Source organism: Stegostoma tigrinum, chromosome 10, assembly GCF_030684315.1.
Source record: "Stegostoma tigrinum isolate sSteTig4 chromosome 10, sSteTig4.hap1, whole genome shotgun sequence".
In the NCBI taxonomy this organism is placed as follows: domain Eukaryota; kingdom Metazoa; phylum Chordata; class Chondrichthyes; order Orectolobiformes; family Stegostomatidae; genus Stegostoma; species Stegostoma tigrinum.
This window is the reverse complement of record NC_081363.1, coordinates 21,476,808-21,496,552: the sequence shown is the minus strand read 5'-3', so window position 1 is coordinate 21,496,552 and position 19,745 is coordinate 21,476,808. Positions and strand designations below refer to the sequence as shown.

The following is a 19,745-nucleotide window of genomic DNA, read 5'->3' as shown; positions in this document are numbered from 1 at the left end:
CATTAGCACATGTTCGCCCTTATTTCAGAGAGGTTGGAATATAAGAGTAGGGAAGTCTTACTGCAACAGCTCCACTGTGCTACTGATACCACAGCTGGAGAACTGACAGCAATTTTGGTCCCCTTATTTAAGGAAAGAGGTAGTTCAAAGGAAGCTCACTAGGATGATAACTGGGCACGGAGGAATAGTCTTGTAAGCAAAGGCTAAAGAGGTAGGGAATCTGCTCACTGGAGCGAGAGGAATGAGAGGTGGTCTCATTGAATCAAATAACATTGTTAAGGGGCTAGACAGGGTCAATGCAGAGAGAATATTTCCCATCATGGGAGAGTTTAGGACTAGAGGTTGTCATCTCAGAATCAAATTAAGACTGAGATGAGGAGGAATTTCTTCTTGCAGAGGGTTGAGAGTTTTTGGAACTCCTTGCCACAGAGACCTGTAGAAGCAGAGTCCTTGTGCATATTTAAGGCTGAGAGAGATAGATTCTTCAGAAGGGGAATCAAGGCTTACAGGGAAAGGGCAGGAAAGTGGATGTGAGGATTGCTGGATTAGCTGTGATCATACTGAATGGCAGGGCAGGCTTGAGGGGCTGTACGGCCCACTCCTGTTCCTATTTCTTACAGTTTCAGCTCAGTATGAGGCATGTGATAATAATAATAGCTCTGTAAATGAAGAGCTTTTGTTGACTTACAAAAGTCTGTTGTCAAGTACTTCATGACAACATGTCAATTATTGTTATCTTGGCAGAATATCATCTAGCAGTCCCACAACTTTAAGTCAATCTAAAAGCAGAGGGCTAGGAATAAGCTACAGTCTTATTCACAAATAAGTATAAACAATTTTCACCAATCCTGGTATACGATTAGCTCACAAGTCAAATAGAAAACATAACAAAATTTTAAAATGCAGATGAAATTTGTAACACAACAATAATGCACAATAAGAGTAAGAACTGCAGATGCTGGAGTCAGAGAAAACACAGAGTAGAGCCGGTGGAACACAGCAGGCCAGACAGCATCAATGGTGATTCCTCCTGCTCCACATTTAATAATTGGCAATAAGATGTGTGTGGAAATTTTTGTATGATGGCTCTAAAAGGGTTAATGTCATAAAAACTTGGGTCGGGAAAAGACAGAATGACAATTTAGGATTTTATAAAGAGAACTGTATCCAAAGTATCTTTGCAGTTTTAATAACAATATCTGTCTGACGAATATTGATTTGTACCTGTTTGCTATCATGGAATGAACAACATTTTGTTCAGGTCAAGAGCTTCTTCTTTTTAAGAACTGAAATAATTGCACTGTGCCCAGACCGAAGTGGATGTGGGGTTGATTTGAGGATTTCAAAATGGAATTGTATCAAAAAGAAAATATGAGTAACACTACAGTGGAAAACACAAGATCCTAAGAAGCAGGAAATACATTCGATGAGATAGTAAGAACTGCCAAAGTTGGAGTCAGAATATCACAGTTTGGAGCTGGAGGAACACAGCAGGCCAGGCACCACCAGAGGAGCAGAAAAGTTGACGTTTCAGGTCAGGATTCTTCTTCAGAAATGGGGGAAGAGGGACCGGAGCTCCGAAGTGAAGAGAGGGTGGGGAGATTTTAAAATGGTAAAGTCCACAAGCATATGGACGTACATGGAATAGTGTAGGTTAGATGGGCTTCAGATTGGTATGACAGGTGGGCACAACGTCGAGGGCCGAAGGGCCTGTACTGTGCTGTAGTGTTCTATGTTCCACATTGAGACCATTGGGTTGTAGGCTCCCATGGTAGAATATGAAATGTTCCTCCGGTTTCCAGGTGGCATCACTATGACACTGGAGGAGGCCCAGGATGGATATGGCACCCAGGAAGCGGGAGTGGGAGTTGAAATGGTTCACGATCGGAAGATGTTGTCATTTGTTGTGAACAGAGTGCAGGTGCTCAACAAAGTGGTCTCCAAGCCTCTCCTTGGTTTCACCGATGTAGAATAGGCCACATCAGGGGCCAGTGTAGCTGCGGAAATGGGAATGCTCCACATATCCTACGAAGAGGCAGGTATAGCTTGGGCCCATGCTGGTTCCCACGGCTACACGCTTAGTCTGTAGGAAGTAGGAGGAGTTAAAGAAGTTGTTAAGGGTAAGGATGAGTTTGGTTAAGCTGACGAGGGTGGTCACTGAAGGGGGAGTGGCTTGACCTGTGGGACAGGAAGAGGCAGAGGGCCTTTAGGCCATTCGCTTGGGGAATGCAAATGTATACGGATTGGATATCTGTAGTAAAGATGAGGTGTTGAGGGCCACGGAGTTGGAAGTCTTGGAGGAGGTGGAAGGTGTGGTTGGTATCCTAGATGTAGGTGGGGAATTCCTGGACCGAGGGAGAGAAAACAGAGTCAAGGTGACAGGATTCGATGAACTAATGTATTCCCTCCCTCACAGTGCGCCAGGAAAGATAGGACAGGCCAAAATGGTCTCATTCGGTGCTATTCTCTGATTGGAAGGGATGGGTTCTCTTGAACCGTTGGCTGAGGAGGAGAAGGGTCTAGGCCCGAAATGTCAGCTTTTGTGCTCCTGAGATGCTGCTTGGCCTGCTGTGTTCATCCAGCTCCACACTTTGTTACCTACAGCCCTCAACCCACCTCCTCAAACACGTGACTGAAATGCAAACACGGGCTCGCTGCGTTGGTCAGTATGCGCAGGCGCACTTTCACCTTCTCCCCTCCTGGACAGGGGCAAGACGGCACAGCGCGAACAGACTGCGCGGGAGGGGGAAACCAAGAACCAAAAATGCTGTAAAAACGCATCAAGTCTGGCAGCACCTGTGCAGAGAAATCAGAGTTAACGTTTCGATCTAGTGACCCTTCCGCAGAATTGCTAGTTCCCAGCGTTCGTAGATTTTATTTCCGTTTTTAATCTAGTAGGAAACGGGAGATCAGTGCCACGACCTCCACCTAGAGCTCCCCCTCCCAGCCCCTGGAGCACACTTTGCAGTCGATCCCAGAACAGTGGAGTAGTAAAAGGCACGTGACCTCCATGCGCATGCGCTCTGCACACAAGGTTTTCCGCCATGTTTGGGGGAGGGGGTGGAAATCGCCGGGGGCCGGATGTGTGGTTTTAGGGGTGAGGGGGAGTGGAAACGTGTGATCCCATTGGCTGCCCGCCGTGAGGGCCGTCCAATGATAAAGAGCCATGTAGAGGGAGACGTGGCGTCCAGCCGCCTTGAGCGATGTGTGGGAGCAGCTGATTGGCCAGCGCTTGGTTGGTCCGCGCGGCGGCCGAGGTGATAAAAAGCCGCGGCGGCAGCCATGGCTGAGTAGGCCTGAGGGAAGGATTGGTGCTTAAGAGAGAGGAAAAAAAAGAGTACGACCAGCGAGAGCGGCAGTTATCATCCCCGCAGAGAGAGGGGGAGAAAAATCGGGTTGACGTACAAGGAGGGCGATGAGTGGAAATCAAATCAGAAAGGTCCGCATTTGGCCTCTGTTGTTACTGTTGCTGCTGCTGATCTTGGTGTCGGGGCCAAAGCCCGTTTCAGCGGGTGAGTAACCGGCCTCATGGCACCACTTATCGGTACCAAGTGTACCGCTTCTTTCTCGGGTCATGGCTCCTGACTCCACCCCTCCCTTTCGCTGCCACCACGCACACCCCCCCCCCCCCCCCAAAAGTTGTGTTTCGCCCCTTCTCCGTTCCACTGATGGGATGTGGTCAGGGCCTTGGTCACTGACCGTCACACCCCTCCCCTACCCGCAGTAATACTGTTGGTGTGGAAGTATTTCATTGTTTCGTACCTGCGCTTGTGAATTAAAACAAGCGCGAGGGGAGCAAGTGCTTTCAGGGTGGGCTGAATGGTCTCGCCTACTGTACTGTTTTGATTCTGTGACTCTGACTGTTTTGGGTTGTTTAGTAGATATGAGTTTTTTCTAATCCGACCTGATCAGGCACGTTATTTGACCACCGTTTGGAGTAGTTGGCGTTTTGAATTCGACCCTTCTGGTCCATATGTTGGGACAGTACCACTGCACCACCAGAGCTCACCCATTTTCAGGGGAAACACAAAAACCTAAGTTAAAGCATACTGCTGTGGCAGGAGGGCCTTATTCTCGCGTTGACTGACCCTAAAAGAGGTGTTATCACTGCATCACAAGACACTGATATCAGATACTCTTCAAGTAACTTTGTTGAGCCTAGTCATAACCCACCCGTGGAGCTCTGACAGTCTAAGTTGAAAAAGATGACTGATCGCTATGAACATGTTGTTATCTCATTCTCCAGCATCGGCACTTCCCACTGTCTCTGATTGCTGTAAAAGCTGCATGCGGTTGGTCCACTGCTGTTTTTGCTCCCATCTGACTTCATATTGCCCAGAAAATATTGCTGTGCAAAACCACTGTTTGTGATAGGGGATATTTACTAATAGACTCCTGGTCTAGTTCATGGTCCCTATATCCTGGAAATGATTTTTAAAGACATTTGAAATGCTCCATTTTTGAGAATTTGAAAGAGCCCACTAGAGCAAAACTGTTCCTCTGAACACAAGCTGCTTGTGACCAGAAATTGCAGCGTGTGACATAGCATACGAAACCAGTCAAGAAGGGTCCTGACCCAAAATGTCAACTTTCCTGCATCTCTGAAGCTGTCTAACTTGCTGTGTTCCTCCCACTCCACACTGTTGTTTCTGACTCCAGCATCTGCAGTTCTTGCTTCTCCTGAAACTGTTGTCTTGTTTATATTGAATATCAACCTTGCTAACTAAAAGAAATGAGGTGAAGCTGTGGATTATGTGAACGGATATGCTCGCTCACCCTCCCATAATACTGGTAACAACAATGTTTTAATGTAAACTATAACACCCCTGCGCTCCCCAAAACCACCATCGCCACAATGTATCGCAGGGCAGGCAGGGAATGATGCTGAGAGGCTTTCTTGGCAAGTGACCAAAGACAGCAGGAGTTATCATTCATTTCATTTGTTTATGGGAGCTGCTAACTTAGTTTTGTTTATAAAATATGATAACAGACTTCGTTGGTGGTAATAATCTGAAAGGTGTGAAATATTCACAAGACAAAACATTATGTTGAGACAATGCAGCCTTAATGCCAAAATGTCTTTGCTTTTCTAACTTCATTTTAAAGTGAAAAAACACAGCTCTGTTATAACAAGGCGCAGAGCTGGATGAACACAGCAGGCCGAGCAGGAAAGCTTTCCTGCTCCTAAAATGCTGCTTGGCCTGCAGTGTTCATCCAGCTCTGCACCTTGTTGTCTCAGATTCTCCAGCATCTGCGGTTCCTATTATCTCTGAAACATGCTCCTGTGATGGGCAGAAAGAGCAAATTCTTTACTTTCCTATTATTTCCAGGGATATCCTTCAGTACTCATTTAGGCTAATTAGCTCGGGTTGGATGGCTCATATGTGGTTAATAATAAAGCACCCCAAGATTCTTGTTCTGGCAAAGACAGACTTGGACCTATCACTTTGCACAACCCTCGAGTGGAAGGCAATAATAAACCATCACTGGCAAAAAAAAACCAAGAAAACTGCTGAGCAGACAGTGCCTTTGGGCAGCACATACCTGACACATGGCATCAGCATTTGGTACCAGCCTGACCACAGGACATTGTAAGCTTCATTTCAGAGACTTCTCAATTCAGTAAGAGCAAAGTCTTTAAGTTGTAGAATAAGAGGTTACAATGTTGAGAGGTTGCTTCTGCTGGCTAGTGAGCCAAGAACTAGGGTCATGTTCCAAGTATAAGGTATTGCCACTTAGGTTGGAGGTGGGGAAATTCCTGTTGAGAGTTGTGAAATTTGAGCATTCACTACCCCCTGAGGTCAGTGAACATGTCATTGAATTCAATTAAGACTTAAGTTTGCCACTTTTCTGTTTGGCCAGCCATAATCACATTAAATAGTGGAGCATGCTTGAGGAGCCGAACGGCCTACTCCTGTTTCTTAAGGTCTTTATAATCAAAGAATATGGTGGAATAGAGGAGTTGAGTTAAAAGCTTACTTCTGGCCTTACTGAATGGAGCAGATAGAGCCTGTGGCCTCTTTAAAATTTCTAAACAGTTCCTTAGAATTGCTGAGAATGCATTCTCCAGGTTTTCTCTGCCTTGTATCCATTAAGGTAATTTTTTTTGTCAATGAACGGAAGTGCTTGAAAGGAGAGTCCTGTAAACACCAGGTTGCTACTGACTTCCTTAGAGAGAGCAGTCAGCCGAACAATTTCCAAGTCTTACATTTTGATATTAGTCACATAATGCAAGTCACTGTGTAAATGGAGATGTTTTTATCTTGTTAATTATGACATATGCTGACAACTTTGAGAATATTATCGAATAGCAGGTGAAATATGTTCTTGTCTCAGCCTTCATTTATTGGGTTATGGATATCCAACAGCTGCTGCTGAAGCTCCAGCCTCTTTCTGGTGATAGGATGTGTCTGGGGGCTTGTGACAATATTTTCGACTCTAGCCAGTTGTGTTATCCATGGACAACCTGATGCACTTGGGCCCAAATTGGTGATTATTGTTTAATGACAGGTTGCTCGTTTCCCTGTCATGAGGGACATGCTGAGTTCTTGAGCTAAAGTAGATCCATGATGCCTAGCAATAAGGTATGACAGGTAGCTTGACGGAACTGCTAGACTATTACAATAATTAAGGACAAGTAACCAATGAGAAGGAAACATATTGTCCAAAGGGCAGCTAAGAGTCAACCACATTGTTGTAGGTCTGGAGTCACATGTAGGCCAGACCAGGTAAGAATGGTAGTTTTTCCCTAAAGGACATTAGTGAGCCAGATGGGTTTTTTCAACAATTGGCAATGGATTCACAGTCATCATTAGACTCTTAATTCCAGATATTTATTGAATTCAAATTCTACTATCTGCTACAGCGAGATTCAAACCTGGGTCCCCAGAATGTCACCTGGGTCTCTGGATTAACAGGCCAGCGACAGTACCACTGGGCTGTTGCCTCCGCATGATACCCCTGCAGATTAAAATCCTACTTGTGCTGGTTGAGGAAGAATAAATGAGAGACGCTTGCTGAAAGGAACGCTTTGTACTCTGCATATTGTATGTCCATTTGCTGGAAGCCTGTATCCTTATCCTGGCTATTTGATCATTTCTTTTTGCATCGTCTTTCATCTTTGAACTTTCTCTCCATCTCTGACTGACACACTGCATTTATTTACTTATTGTCTGGGGATTTTTCCGAGTAAACTTCACCTTGTACCTTGCTGTGAGCGTGTTAAGGAAATGGACAGAGAAGCTAGCCTGATTAGAAGTGAAACTGTTACCACTTCTTGCTGTATTGTAAGAGAGAATGAGGACCTGAATATTGGATGTGGGGGAATACGGAGTACACGTTTGGTAGGAGGTTGATCAGCATTAACCTGGAGCAGTTGATGAGAAGAAGGGAGGTGATTGAGTAGTGGTATCATTTGCTAAACTATTAATCCAGAGCACCTATAATGTTCTGGTAACCCAGGCTTGAATGCTGCCATGGCAGATAGTGGAATTTGCATTGAATACATAACTGGAATTGGAAGTTTAATGACTATGCAACCTTTGATTGTCAGGAAAAAAACCCATTTGGCTCACTGATGTCCTTCAGGGAAGGATGCTACCATCCTTACCAGGTCTGGTCTGCATAATCTCCAGATCCACAGTGATGTGGTTGACACTTAATTACCCTCTAGGTAATTAGGAATATGTAGTAATTGCTGGTCTGCCAGTGGTGCCTCCATCCCATGAATGAATTTGGGAAAAAAACTTGAACTTGGCTTCTGTTTAGTAATAATCTTGAAATCTACTGATGCCCAAGAGGGAGCACTGTAAATGCTGTTTAGTTTTTACAATCTAGTTGAAGAGCATGCACTTAGTAACCATGTGACAAGTGGTAAATATTTACATTTTAATTGTGCAGCCCCCCCCCCCCGCATTTATTTTTGTTAAACAGTTCATAAACTATTGAGGATTATGGCCCAGGTAACAGGTTTTCATTAAATTTTTTGGACCAGACTGAGTTGTATAGACTTCTGGATGTGCAGTTTCTCCAGTCACTTCATGCAATATATAGGTATACTGATGGGTAACTGGATTAGTTAATCAGGAGGCAGCAGACCCTACCTCACCGATTCCGATTGCTTCCTCCAGCTGGAGAATGTCTCATGCTGTACAAATTGACTATGTACGTAGAATGTACAACATGAAAACAGACAATTTTCCCGACTGGTAATGCATAACTACTTGCATGAGCAAGCTTTTGATTTCAATTAAACTCATTAACAAATCTTTTATTACTTCCATCCTCTTTGCTTAACTTCTTATTGCTAAAGGAATAGTGTATAAAAGTAAGAAAGTGTTTCTGCAGCCGTACAAGGTGCTAGTGAGATCACACCTCTGGAGTATTTGATACGATTTTGGCCCTTTACTTGAGGGATATAGTTGCATCAGAGATGATTCAGAGGAGCTTTATTAGATTGATTCCAAAGATGGATGAAAATATCATGCTGGGGATGTGGGTTTAAGGTGGGATGGGGAAAGTTTTTAGAGATGATGTGCAAAATGAGTTCTTTTTGAGCCTTTAGTGCCTAGAACGTGCTGTCGTGAATGTGGTAGATGCAGATGTACTAGCAATGCTTAGGAGGCACTTAGGCACACACGTGAACAAGCAAAAAGTGGAGGAATACTGTGTGTAGATGGTATTAGTTTAGATTGGCTTCGTGGATAGCATAGTTGTGGTGGGCTGAAAGGTCGGTTACTGTGCTGTACTGTTTTATGCTCTGGATTGTCTGAAGAGATTGAGCAGTTTAAGTCTATACTGTTTGGAGTTTGGAAGAATGCAAGGAGATCCAAATTGAGCTATACTAGATGTTACAGTAGATTGGCAAAGTAAACAGAGGATGTTTCCTTTATGGGGCAATCTAGAACAAGAGTTCATATCTTGGCATAGGGTGCAGCAGATTTAAAATAGACATGAATAGAGATTATTTCTCAAAGGTTGTGAATCTGTGGGATTCACTAGCCCCAGAATGTAGTAGATGCTGGGACAGTGAGTAAATTTAAGGAGATAGTGAAGGATTTTTAATTTGCACCGAGTTGAAGGATTATGGACAGTGGGCAGGAATGTGGAGTTGAGACCAAGATGAGATCAGTTGTGATGGTATCAAATGGCAGAACAAGCTCGAAGGGCCAAATTTCCTACTCCTAATTCTTGCATTCTTATAATGGGAAAGTTGTTCTTTAATTTAATGTTGCAAAAACATAGCACATCTATTTTGTTGAAATATGTTATACAGACTAAACCAATTGCCAAGTTAGTAGACAGGATTATGATCAGTTATGCATTCTTCATTTGCAAGTATTTACTAATTTTTCTAGATATTGAACTTTCTGGATGTGTTGAATGAACAGCACAGTTTCTGTTCTGCAGCAGACTATGTAAATACAAGTAATTGTACCACCAATAATTACTAGCTGCAATTTTAAAAACGTTTTGGAAAGGTTTGCATTTTTAAACTAATAGAGAAAACCTTAACATAGAATTTAATGTTAAAACATCTTTGATCAGTATCATGTGGTGAACTTTTAGGTACATGAATTAAATTACTTGTTACGCAGTTCCTGCATTTTAAAATTGTGCGTCAATCTACATTAAATAAAAACAGACTACAGATTTTGTAAATCAGGAACAAAAAACAACATTGCTGGAAAAGCTCAGCAGATGAAGCAGCACCTGTGAAGGAAAAATCAGAGTTAATGTTTTGGGCCTGGTGACCTTTCCTCAGAACATTAAAAGTATCATCACCCTGATGAAAGATGCTTTTCTTTCTCTTTTTACAGAAGAAGAAATTGACGATGAATCACTGGATTCAAAGGTAATTATTCATATTGTGACCAACCATATCAAAATAAGTTGAAGAGATGCTAAAATTGTAGGATTTTGTGGTGCTGGATTACCAGACCCGAGAGCTTTGCAAGTACTTTTTATAAGTTTTTCTTTGGGCTTTAGTAACCACTACTAAATCCAGGGGAGCAACTTCCACCAAAGTGGTAAGGATATAGAAGTTCCTACCTCCTGCTGGCTGAGGTGAATAGTGTAGATGTGTTTTTAAAGAGAATGATTCCATAAGAACACAACAGGAGAAGAAATGGGCAAATAAACTGAGATTAGATAGTGAGCAAAGACTTGTGGAGCATAAATGACAGCATGAGTAGGTCGATTACTTAAATTGACACTTAGATTTCTACTGCCTTTGGTTATGATCATCAGCCAGACCGTTCAGTGATCTGAAGCTGTGATTCTTCTTGCTAATTTAGTCATTTTCCACATTGGAAATCCAGTTTTTAACCATTTCCTACATCATTTAAATTGTTAATGCACATTCTTTGAAAGTAATGCTGTCTTCTGAAAAATGTAGTTAGAATCTTTTTAGATAATGCCCTTCTAACTTTCTAGAGGTAACTCTTTCTTTTGCTTTTTAAAAAATGTAGGAAGGGCATATGAAGAACATAAAGGAGTTGTGATAAAAGTATATTGGTCAAATTTTACTTAAGTTGTACCTTTGTGTGCATGTTACTCTTTAGACAAATGAACAAAGTGAAGAGCATCGAGCTGAAGCACGTGTAGTTGCTGGGCAGATCATAGATTCCAAAGATGATGCCTGGGAAGGCAAAGCTGAAGAACCCCAGCAATCTCCTTCTGAAGAAGATAGTCCAACCACTGACGATACAGAAGATGTTATAAAAGGTGAGACTGAGAACCATCTATTCACCCACTGTCAAAGGAAACCACTGAAAACGACTTTAACCCAAAGTGGATCCTCAATGACCTCGCAGACAAATGCATAGCTTGATGTTAGGCCGAACCATATTTGTAAAAAATGCAAAGACTAAGGAAAGGCATGACTTGATGTCCAAAGAATCTCTTAATAATATTAGGAATGTGGATATGACTGAAATTATTCAATGGGTTATGATTATCATTGGTTTATATATTCATTTTCTAACAGAACTTTGAGTTTCACAATCAGTGGGTTACTGTTACGTATTAGTTCTGATTAGCAATAATCAGTTGCAATTTGGGATTGTGATGTAGAGACGCACTCCATATCTTTACCAATGATACTAAATGCAGCATTCGAAATTTACTTCCAGTGCCTTGGTAGAGGGATTTTTTTCTTTCTTGATTGTATTATCTTGATTGCTTAACACAACCCTCAGCAACACATTTTAGAAGTTTGTTTAACTTCATCTGAAACTCTTGCATGTAAAAATAGAATAGTTGATCACATCAATCATGAGCTGTAATGAGCCAAAGTTGGTGGCTCATGCAGGTGTTCTGTTCTCTCTCCAACCCACCTCTTCCCCCACCCCCCCGCCCCCCTCGTGATTAATCTTGTGCCACGTATACAAAGAAAGAGTTTCAATTATGTGGTCAATATGTTAGAGAAAAGGCAGAAAATAAATTTCTTCTCTCTCAGGCCGAGTATTTCTTCAAACATTGAATCTAATAACTTGGTCGGGTTAAACTTTTTAATAGATTATCTTAGACTCAATATTTTTTATATTTATATGGTTAAGTGAAAGGATAAACATCAAGTCAAATGCCAGCTTTTTGTTTTTAAAGTGAGCATTTTGACTTAACTCATTTTTATGCATCAGCATAAGTATGTAAACTTGATGTTATTTTAAATCTGGAAAAAACTGAAATGAGGTGTAATTGGTAGGAAATAGTGAAATATTGTCTTGCACATTTAATTATACTCTATTTCATTTTGGTTTGTTTGAAGCTCAAACTAATTGCATTAGGTGACCATATATATTTTTAAAAATGAGTAATGTGGCATAATGCACACTACACTTTTTGGACTAACAAGTTGTAACTTTTATTTGATACATTTTAATTCAATTTCAGAATTTTATGCAATCTGATCGCTTTTAATTGCGCAGCAGTTATTTTCCTTTTAAGAAATCAATTGCTTTTACTTGGCCATAAGACATACAAACAGAAGGAGGCCACTTGGTCCATTGAGTTTGTTCTGCCATTCAGTAAGGTTGTGGCTGATCTAACAATCCTAACTCCACTTGCTTGTCTTTTGCCCAAATCCCTTGATTTCCTGACTGATTATAAATCTCAGCCTTGAATATGCGTAAACTCATCTTGATCGCTGTCCGCAGTAAAGAATTCCGAAGATTCACTATCCTCAAAATAATCCTCCTTATCTTTGGCCTTAATTGGGCAACCACTGTGAGATTGTCCTCCTGTTCTAGACTCTCCCAAAAAAGGGGAAAATCCTGTCTGCTTCTGCTCTGTCAAGCACCCTGTGCCATCCTGAAAATGCCCCTTTTATTCCAACTCTATCTTCTGTTAGTTGGCCAATTCTCTGTGCTAATATTCTACCTCTGGTACCATTATCTCATTTTAACAACGTAACATAGGATACTCTATCAGATATTATATACATTGATTCCATTTTATCAACCCATGGCTTCATAATTTAACTGCATTTCTAAATGATCAGTTATTACATCCCTTATAAAAGACTCAACGTTTCAAATGACAAATAATAAGCTAACTGGACTATAATTACCTTTTTTGTCTCATCCCCTTTTTTGAATAAAAGTGTTAATTGGAAAACTGACAGTCTTTCAGTACTTTTCCTGAATCTAAGCACATGCAGTATTTCTGTAGCTGCTTCCATTAATGTTTTACAAAACATCGCAGCTAGTCCATGGGACTTAGCACTTGTAGCCCTATGAATTTACAACTAGTGATAGATTTATTTCCTACCTCTCTTTTGCCCGTTGGTCATTTGGTACGTTTGGAGCATTATTAATATCTTCTACTATCAATACTGTGCGATGTATTTATGTAGCTTCTTTGACATTTCCCAATTCCCCATTATCATATCCCCACCTTTTTTTATTTCTGTAAGGGACCATTGTTCAGTTTGGCTTCTCTTATTTCCCAGTTGATATTTGCAAGTTTACCCTCAGTTTGCTTTATCTTTGATTTTTGGTCTTATGATTTTTAAGACTTACCCAGTCCTCTGGTTTGCTACATTGTTATTTTTTAATTTGATACCATCCTTAACTTTTCTGGTTAAAAGAAGGCAGCACAGTCTTCAGGATTTGCACTTCTGGCTACAAAGATACGCATTAGTCACCCTAACTGTACTTCCCCCAAGCTCAACTACAGTCCTATTTCCTCCTCTGACTCAAATGACTCCCTAAACCGTGGTGCTGTGGTCAACTTACTCATCCTCGCTCTCATGCACACAGCTTGCAAGAACCTTGTAATTTGAGGACATTTGCAGGGGCCAGGACTTCTCAAAGGCAACCTCCTGAGTCCCCCATACCCTCCTTTCCCTGGTCACATGCTAAATTAGTATTACCTAGAAAAGGTGTTTGTCTCCTGGAGCAAAGTGTTCAGGTAATTTTCTCCTTCCCTGGTTTGACACGAGCTCTTCAGGTTGACTTGCAGCTCCTTAACTTGGACCCTAAAATGCTCAAGTTGTAAACGCCTGCAGATGTTTGTGTTCTGGACCACCTTGGATCCTGACAGCTTCTACGTGATGTACTCAACACATGACTCATCCTGCAGGCATTTAGTTTATTTTAAACAATTATTCTATATTCTCTACTCTTTACACTTCACTGTAATTATTTTTACTTGAAACTAGTATATTCTTCTTAACTTCTTTTTGAAAAGAGAAGGAAAAGAATTGATTTTTTAAAAAAAATTGAAGGCCCAACTTACTTTAAAGCCTAGAAATATTTGCCAATCCTGTTAAATAGTCACCTGCTCTGCTTGCACTTCTCATGTTCATGGCATCACTCCACCTTGTCTAACATAGGTCTTCATTTAAAAATGTTTGTGTTGTCGCTTTTAGAATTGATGTACAAATAAAGACTAAGGTCTTAACCATAATTCACTTACTTATTCCTTTAGCTTTCCACCCTCAATTATGTTAGTACTTCTGATAACTACCACAGAAAAATAAAATTTTAAACTGGAAGTTCAGCTGTTCGTACAGCCCATAATCATAATTGAGAGGTTGTTAAATCCAAATAGCACTTACTGTACATAGTCTGGCCTGTTTAAAGACACAATTCTATTGTTTTCTTAAGCTAGAGATTTTGTTTTTTGATTAAGTGGGCATAAAAATTTGTTCTTTCTTTAATTAACTTAGATCAGACTGCAATTGGTGGCACTGCTGATGGTGAGCCCTGCATATTTCCTTTCCTGTTCTTGGATCAGGAATACTTTAGCTGTACTACTGATGGGCGAGATGATGACCGATTCTGGTGTGCAACAACATACAACTATAACCAGGACCACAAGTGGGGATTTTGTGAAAGTGAGAGCTTTTTTCGTGTTCACTTTACACAACTGGAGTCTCTTTTACAAGAGTTTTAACTTGTATCTGAAATACGTTAGAAAATGCAATGCAATATAATACAGCACAGGAGCACGTCCTTCAGCCCACCAAGCCTGTGCTGATTCTTAGTTCTTTAGACCCACTACATATTTCCCATGTATGATATCTGTTTTTCTGTTAGCCTCATAATCATGTGTATATCAAGATATGCTTAAACTTTGCATCTACTACGACCACCACCACCACCATTAAGTGTGTTCCAGGTACCCACTACCCTCTGTGAAAGATTTTCCCTGCAGCTCTCCCCTAAACTTGCCTCCAACTCCTCTCTCTCTCTTTTCCACCCCCCCCCCCAAAAAACCTTGAACGTGTGCCCTCTTATAGTTGATCTTTCCACCATGAGAAAAAGCCACTGACTATCCAACTTCCAAAATTGTGAATGTTAGTTTGAGACAGGTGCTTTTTCAGTGTTTAGAAGTGCAATGCAACAATCTAGAGAAATAGAAACTTACTTCATAATAGTGTTATTTATGACAACTCATTTCACTAGTTCAATATATTTTCATTTTAGACTAATTAAATACTGAAGGATTACTTACGGGGCAGTTAATTCTTAGCATAACACATGTCGATGTCATAATTGAGGTTTTTGTTATCAGTCTGAGCTGATGAGGATGTTTGGGTAAAGCTTGTGTATTTAATGTATCTTTCTAATTTACCTCTTCATATTTGTGTGTTAGAAAGTCTTGTTCAGCATATTTGTGCCCCCCCCTGCAGTTAAACTGTTATTTTGCACCTGATTGCGAACAGTTTGCTACAGTGTAAACTAACGTGTGTGTAAGTACACAAATATACTCTGGATATACAGTTATTAAAAGTGCAGATTAAATGTGAAAGCAATTTAGTTTAACAGCGTACTGACTGGTAGTTCTTGTACACAAATGGTTGGTCTTTTTTCTAAGATAAGCTTTGTTTTGATTTAACAACTGATTAGTACGCACTGTTCACTCATGGTGTTGACAAAAGATGATTCACTAAAACATGTTGATCATGCTTGCTTGTTATTTTAAAAGAAACCATCACATGATTAGCTCTTACTATGCACATATTGCATATCCTGATTTTTCTTTTCCCTCCCTCAGCCTTTTCCAATCTGAATATGACATTGTGCAAACTACATTTTGTTTTGACGTTTTGGCCTGATATCTGGAAAATAGACTACAGCACTGCCATCTAAATGATAAGTTAATTAAAAGATACCAGTTCTACAAAGTATTTATCTTGGATGGAAGTTAATTGACTTGTAGGAAGGCATTTGAGACCTAAGGCAATGATGCTTAAAAGCTTCCGATGTGCGGCAATGTTGGATTAATCTATTCCAATGTGTGCAAGTAGCATGGCTAGGTTTTAATGTACAGGCTCTTGAAGGAAAAAATGGATCTAAGCAAAAGTTAGAAGTTTATCTATCTGCTTGTCTTAAGGTATTAAGACTTATTTCCTTGTCTTCAAGCTGACGAAGAAGCCAGTCAAAGAAAACTTGCACAGGAAGCAGAGAGACTCTATCACTCTGGGATGAAAATGGTTAACAGTACAAATAAGAAGAGTCAAAAAAAAGAGTAAGCATCCACAACCCTATATAACATTTTGATATGTAAGGTTTTTACCCTAGAGTTTGGCCTTCCTTTTGTTTATGGTTTCTAGTATGGATGCGTGCATGAGAAAAAAACCTCTGTTTTGTTTTTTCATTTGACTGGAATTGATTGTGCTATATGTTCTTTTTATATTAGTTGATATTGTTTGCTCATTAATTTGAGGCACCACTCTAGTAGAAGGACATGAAAACCAATAGAACTGTGAATCAGAGGCAGAAGTAGAAATTGCTGGAAAAACTCACCAGACCTGGCAGCACCTGTGGAAAGAAATCATTTGACATTTCGGATCAAATAACCTGAAGCCGTGAGGAAGGGTCGCTCAATCAGAAGCATTAACTCTCCACAGATGTGTCACTACCCACTTGAGTTAGATAGACATGAATTTTGTCTTGCCTTTTCAGCTGTTAGTGATATCGGAATCCAATGTAAATAAATGTTTTAAAATATTTTTCCCTTTTAAGAGTCCTGGCAAATTAGGGCTGAGGATAGGGCTTTTAATGAAATGGTCGTGGGTATCTGGGTGGATGGGATGATTCACTTGCGTGGAAAGTTACGGAAGAATTTAAAAGGGAGGAGACCTCAGCAGAGGTTAATAAAGTTTCCAAAAGAAGTAATAGACATTATGGAAAGGGCCAGGAATCTAACATCATGCACAGCAGAAAAGGGGACAACTATGAGAAGTGGGTGAGAAGGTCAGTGCAAGACTGAAGGTATTGTACTTGAATGCACTTGTATGAAACAAGGTAAATGAAGTTGTAGTGCAGATTGAAATTGGCAAGTGCGATTATGGGTATTGCAGAGAAAAGACAAACTTAGAAGATAATGTATGGTTTAGAAGGGGTGGGCGCTAGGAAGTTGTTTCCATTAGGCAGGGAGACCAGGACCTGTGGGCACAGCCTTAAAATTAGAGGGGGTAAATTTAAAACTGAAATGAGATGACATTTCAGCCAGTGAGTGGTGGGCTTGTGGAATTCATTGCCACGGAGTCCAGTGGAGGCTGGGACGTTGGATGCCTTCAATGCAGAGATTGACAAATTCGTGATCTCAGAAGGAATCAAGGGCTACGGGGAGAGTGCAGGGAAGTGGAGTTGAAATGCCCATCAGCCATGATTTAAATGGCGGCGTGGACTTGCTGGGCTGAATGGCCTTAGTTCCACTCCTTTGTCTTTATGGTCTTACAGCAGCAAGGGGATCAGGGCAGGAAACAAAATATTGAAAAATGTACTTCCTATTAAAACGACAGACTGAGGGGCAGGGTTACCTTGTTCGTAGAAATAAAAGTAAGTTGATAGCAAGAGGTGATATCAAGTCGGAAGGTGTAAGATATGTGTGGGTCAAACTGAGGAATGGCAAAGGCAAAGAACCCTGAAGGACTTGCGTGCAGCCCTCCCAGCGGTAGTTGTGTTGAGGGGCAGAAGGGAGAATCAGAAGATATAAAAGGGATGTAAGAAAGGTTCTATTATGATAATCACGGGGTCATCAATATGCAATTGGACTGGGGAATTCGAGTTGGTAGTGGATCTCAAGAAAGGGAATTTGTGGAATGTCTGAGGCTTTTTTTGGAGCAACTTGTGGTAGACCACACTAGGGGAACAGTAAATTCTTAATTTGGTTGTGTGTAATGAGGCAGACTGTATTGAGGAGTTCATGGTGAGGGAACCGTTTGGGGGCAGAAGACATATGATTGAATTAATTCTGTAGTTTGAGGGAGAAACTGGAATCTGACCTGATAATATTACAGTGGAGTACAAGGAACTACAAAGACAAGGAGGAGGAGTTGGCCAGATTTGATTGGAAGGACAATCCAGCAGGGAAGATGATAGAGCAGCAACGGCACGGGTTTTGGGGGTAATTCAGGACAATGATAGAAAATAATGCTGGCGAAGTAGCAATGCGGATCAGAGAAATGGCAGAGGAACTGAATAGATACTTTACATCTGTTTTCACAGTGGAAGAAACCAGCATACCAGAACATGAAAAGAATCAGGGGTGTGTAATGGCCACCACTAACAATAAATGCTGGGGAAACTGGAAGGTCTGAAGGTGGATAAGTTGCCTGGAAAAGATGGGCTACACCTCCAATCTGAAGGTGATAACTGAAGAGATTGTAGAAATATTGGTATTCTTTAAGGAATTATTGGAGTCAGGGAGGGTCTCAGGACTGGAAAATGGCTGATGTAACATCCCTGTTTAAGAAGGGCAGGGGAGGCAGAACACAAGATACTGTAATCCAATTAGCCTGACTTAAGTGATAATGGGAACTGCAGATGCTGGAGAATCCGAGATAGTAAAATGTGAGGCTGGATGAACACAGCAGGCACAGCAGCATCTCAGGAGCACAAAAGCTGACGTTTCGGCCCGAGACCCTTCATCAGAGAGGGGGATGGGGGTGCGGGTTCTGGAATAAATAGGGAGAGTGGGGGAGGCGGACCAAAGGTGGTGGGAAGGTGGTGGGAGGGGATAGGTCAGTCCAGGGAAGATGGACAGGTCAAGGAGGTTGGATGAGGTTAGTAGGTAGGAGATGGAGGTGCGGCTTGGGATGGGAGAAAGGGATGGATGAGAGGAAGAACAGGTTACGGAGGCAGAGACAGGTTGAGCTGCAGTGGGGGGAAGGGACGAACTGGGCTGGTTTTGGGATGCGGTGGGGGAAGGGGAGAGTTTGAAGCTGGTGAAGTCCACATTGATACCATTGGGCTGCAGGGTTCCCAAGCGGAATATGAGTTGCTGTTCCTGCAACCTTCGGGTGGCATCATTGCACCACACAACCAGCCCCGCTCTTCCCCTCCACCCACTGCATCCCAAAACCAGTCCAACCTGTCTCTGCCTCCCTAACCTGTTCTTCCTCTCACCCATCCCTTCCTCCCAGCCCAAGCCGCACCTCCGTCTCCTACCTACTAACCTCATCCCACCTCCTTGACCTGTCCGTCTTCCCTGGACTGACCTATCCCCTCCCCACCTATACTCTCCTCTCCACCTATCTTTTCTCTCCATCTTTGGTCCGCCTCCCCCTCTCTCCCTATTTATTCCAGAACCCTCACTCCATCCCCCTCTCTGATGAAGGGTCTCGGCTCGAAACGTCAGCTTTTGTGCCCCTGAGATGCTGCTGGGCCTGCTGTGTTCATCCAGCCTTACATTTTATTAGCCTGACTTTAGTCATTGGTAAGATTTTAGTCAGCCATTATTAAGGATGTGATTATGGCAGACGTTGTAATTAAAGGTTGAGTCATCATACGTTCATCCAGAGGATGACATACCTGACAAATCTGTTGGATTTCTGAGAGGCGGTAACAAGCAAATTGAACAAAGGAAAGCCAGTGAACGCTTTTATTCATTCATGAGACATGGGCATCACTGGCTAGCTGACATCTTTATTGCTTGCCCCTCATTACTGCCCTGAACTGTTGCAGTCTCCATGCTGTGGGTTGAACACAATGCCATGGGGGAGGGAATTCCAGGAATAACGATATATTTCCAAACTTGTGTTCTGATTGTCTTGAAGGACTTGGACACTTGCAGGTGCTCCCATGTATCTGCTGTGCCTTGCCTTCTAAATGGAGCTGATTGTGGTTTTAGAAGGCAGTATCTAAAGACTTTTGAATTTCTGCAGTGCATCTTGTACATAACAGCTGTGTGTACTACTGAACTTTAGTGGAGAGAGTGAGTGTTTGTGGATGTGGTGCCAATCAAGCAGGCTGCTTTGACCTCTTGGTGTCAAGCTTTTTGACTGTAGGAAC

General features: G+C 41.8%; 1 protein-coding gene across 1 annotated transcript in view; it reads left to right on the top strand.

Moving 5' to 3' along the window:
- Window positions 1-3,193: 3,193 nt before the first annotated feature.
- sel1l (SEL1L adaptor subunit of ERAD E3 ubiquitin ligase) overlaps window positions 3,194-19,745 on the top strand; it is a 48,240-nt gene continuing 31,688 nt past the window's right edge. Inside the window, exons 1-5 of the mRNA XM_048537664.2 lie at window positions 3,194-3,512; window positions 9,819-9,853; window positions 10,563-10,725; window positions 14,171-14,338; window positions 15,870-15,975. Coding sequence (XP_048393621.1) covers window positions 3,416-3,512; window positions 9,819-9,853; window positions 10,563-10,725; window positions 14,171-14,338; window positions 15,870-15,975 — 569 coding nt within the window. The 5' untranslated portion in view covers window positions 3,194-3,415. The remainder of the gene's footprint in view (window positions 3,513-9,818; window positions 9,854-10,562; window positions 10,726-14,170; window positions 14,339-15,869; window positions 15,976-19,745) is intronic.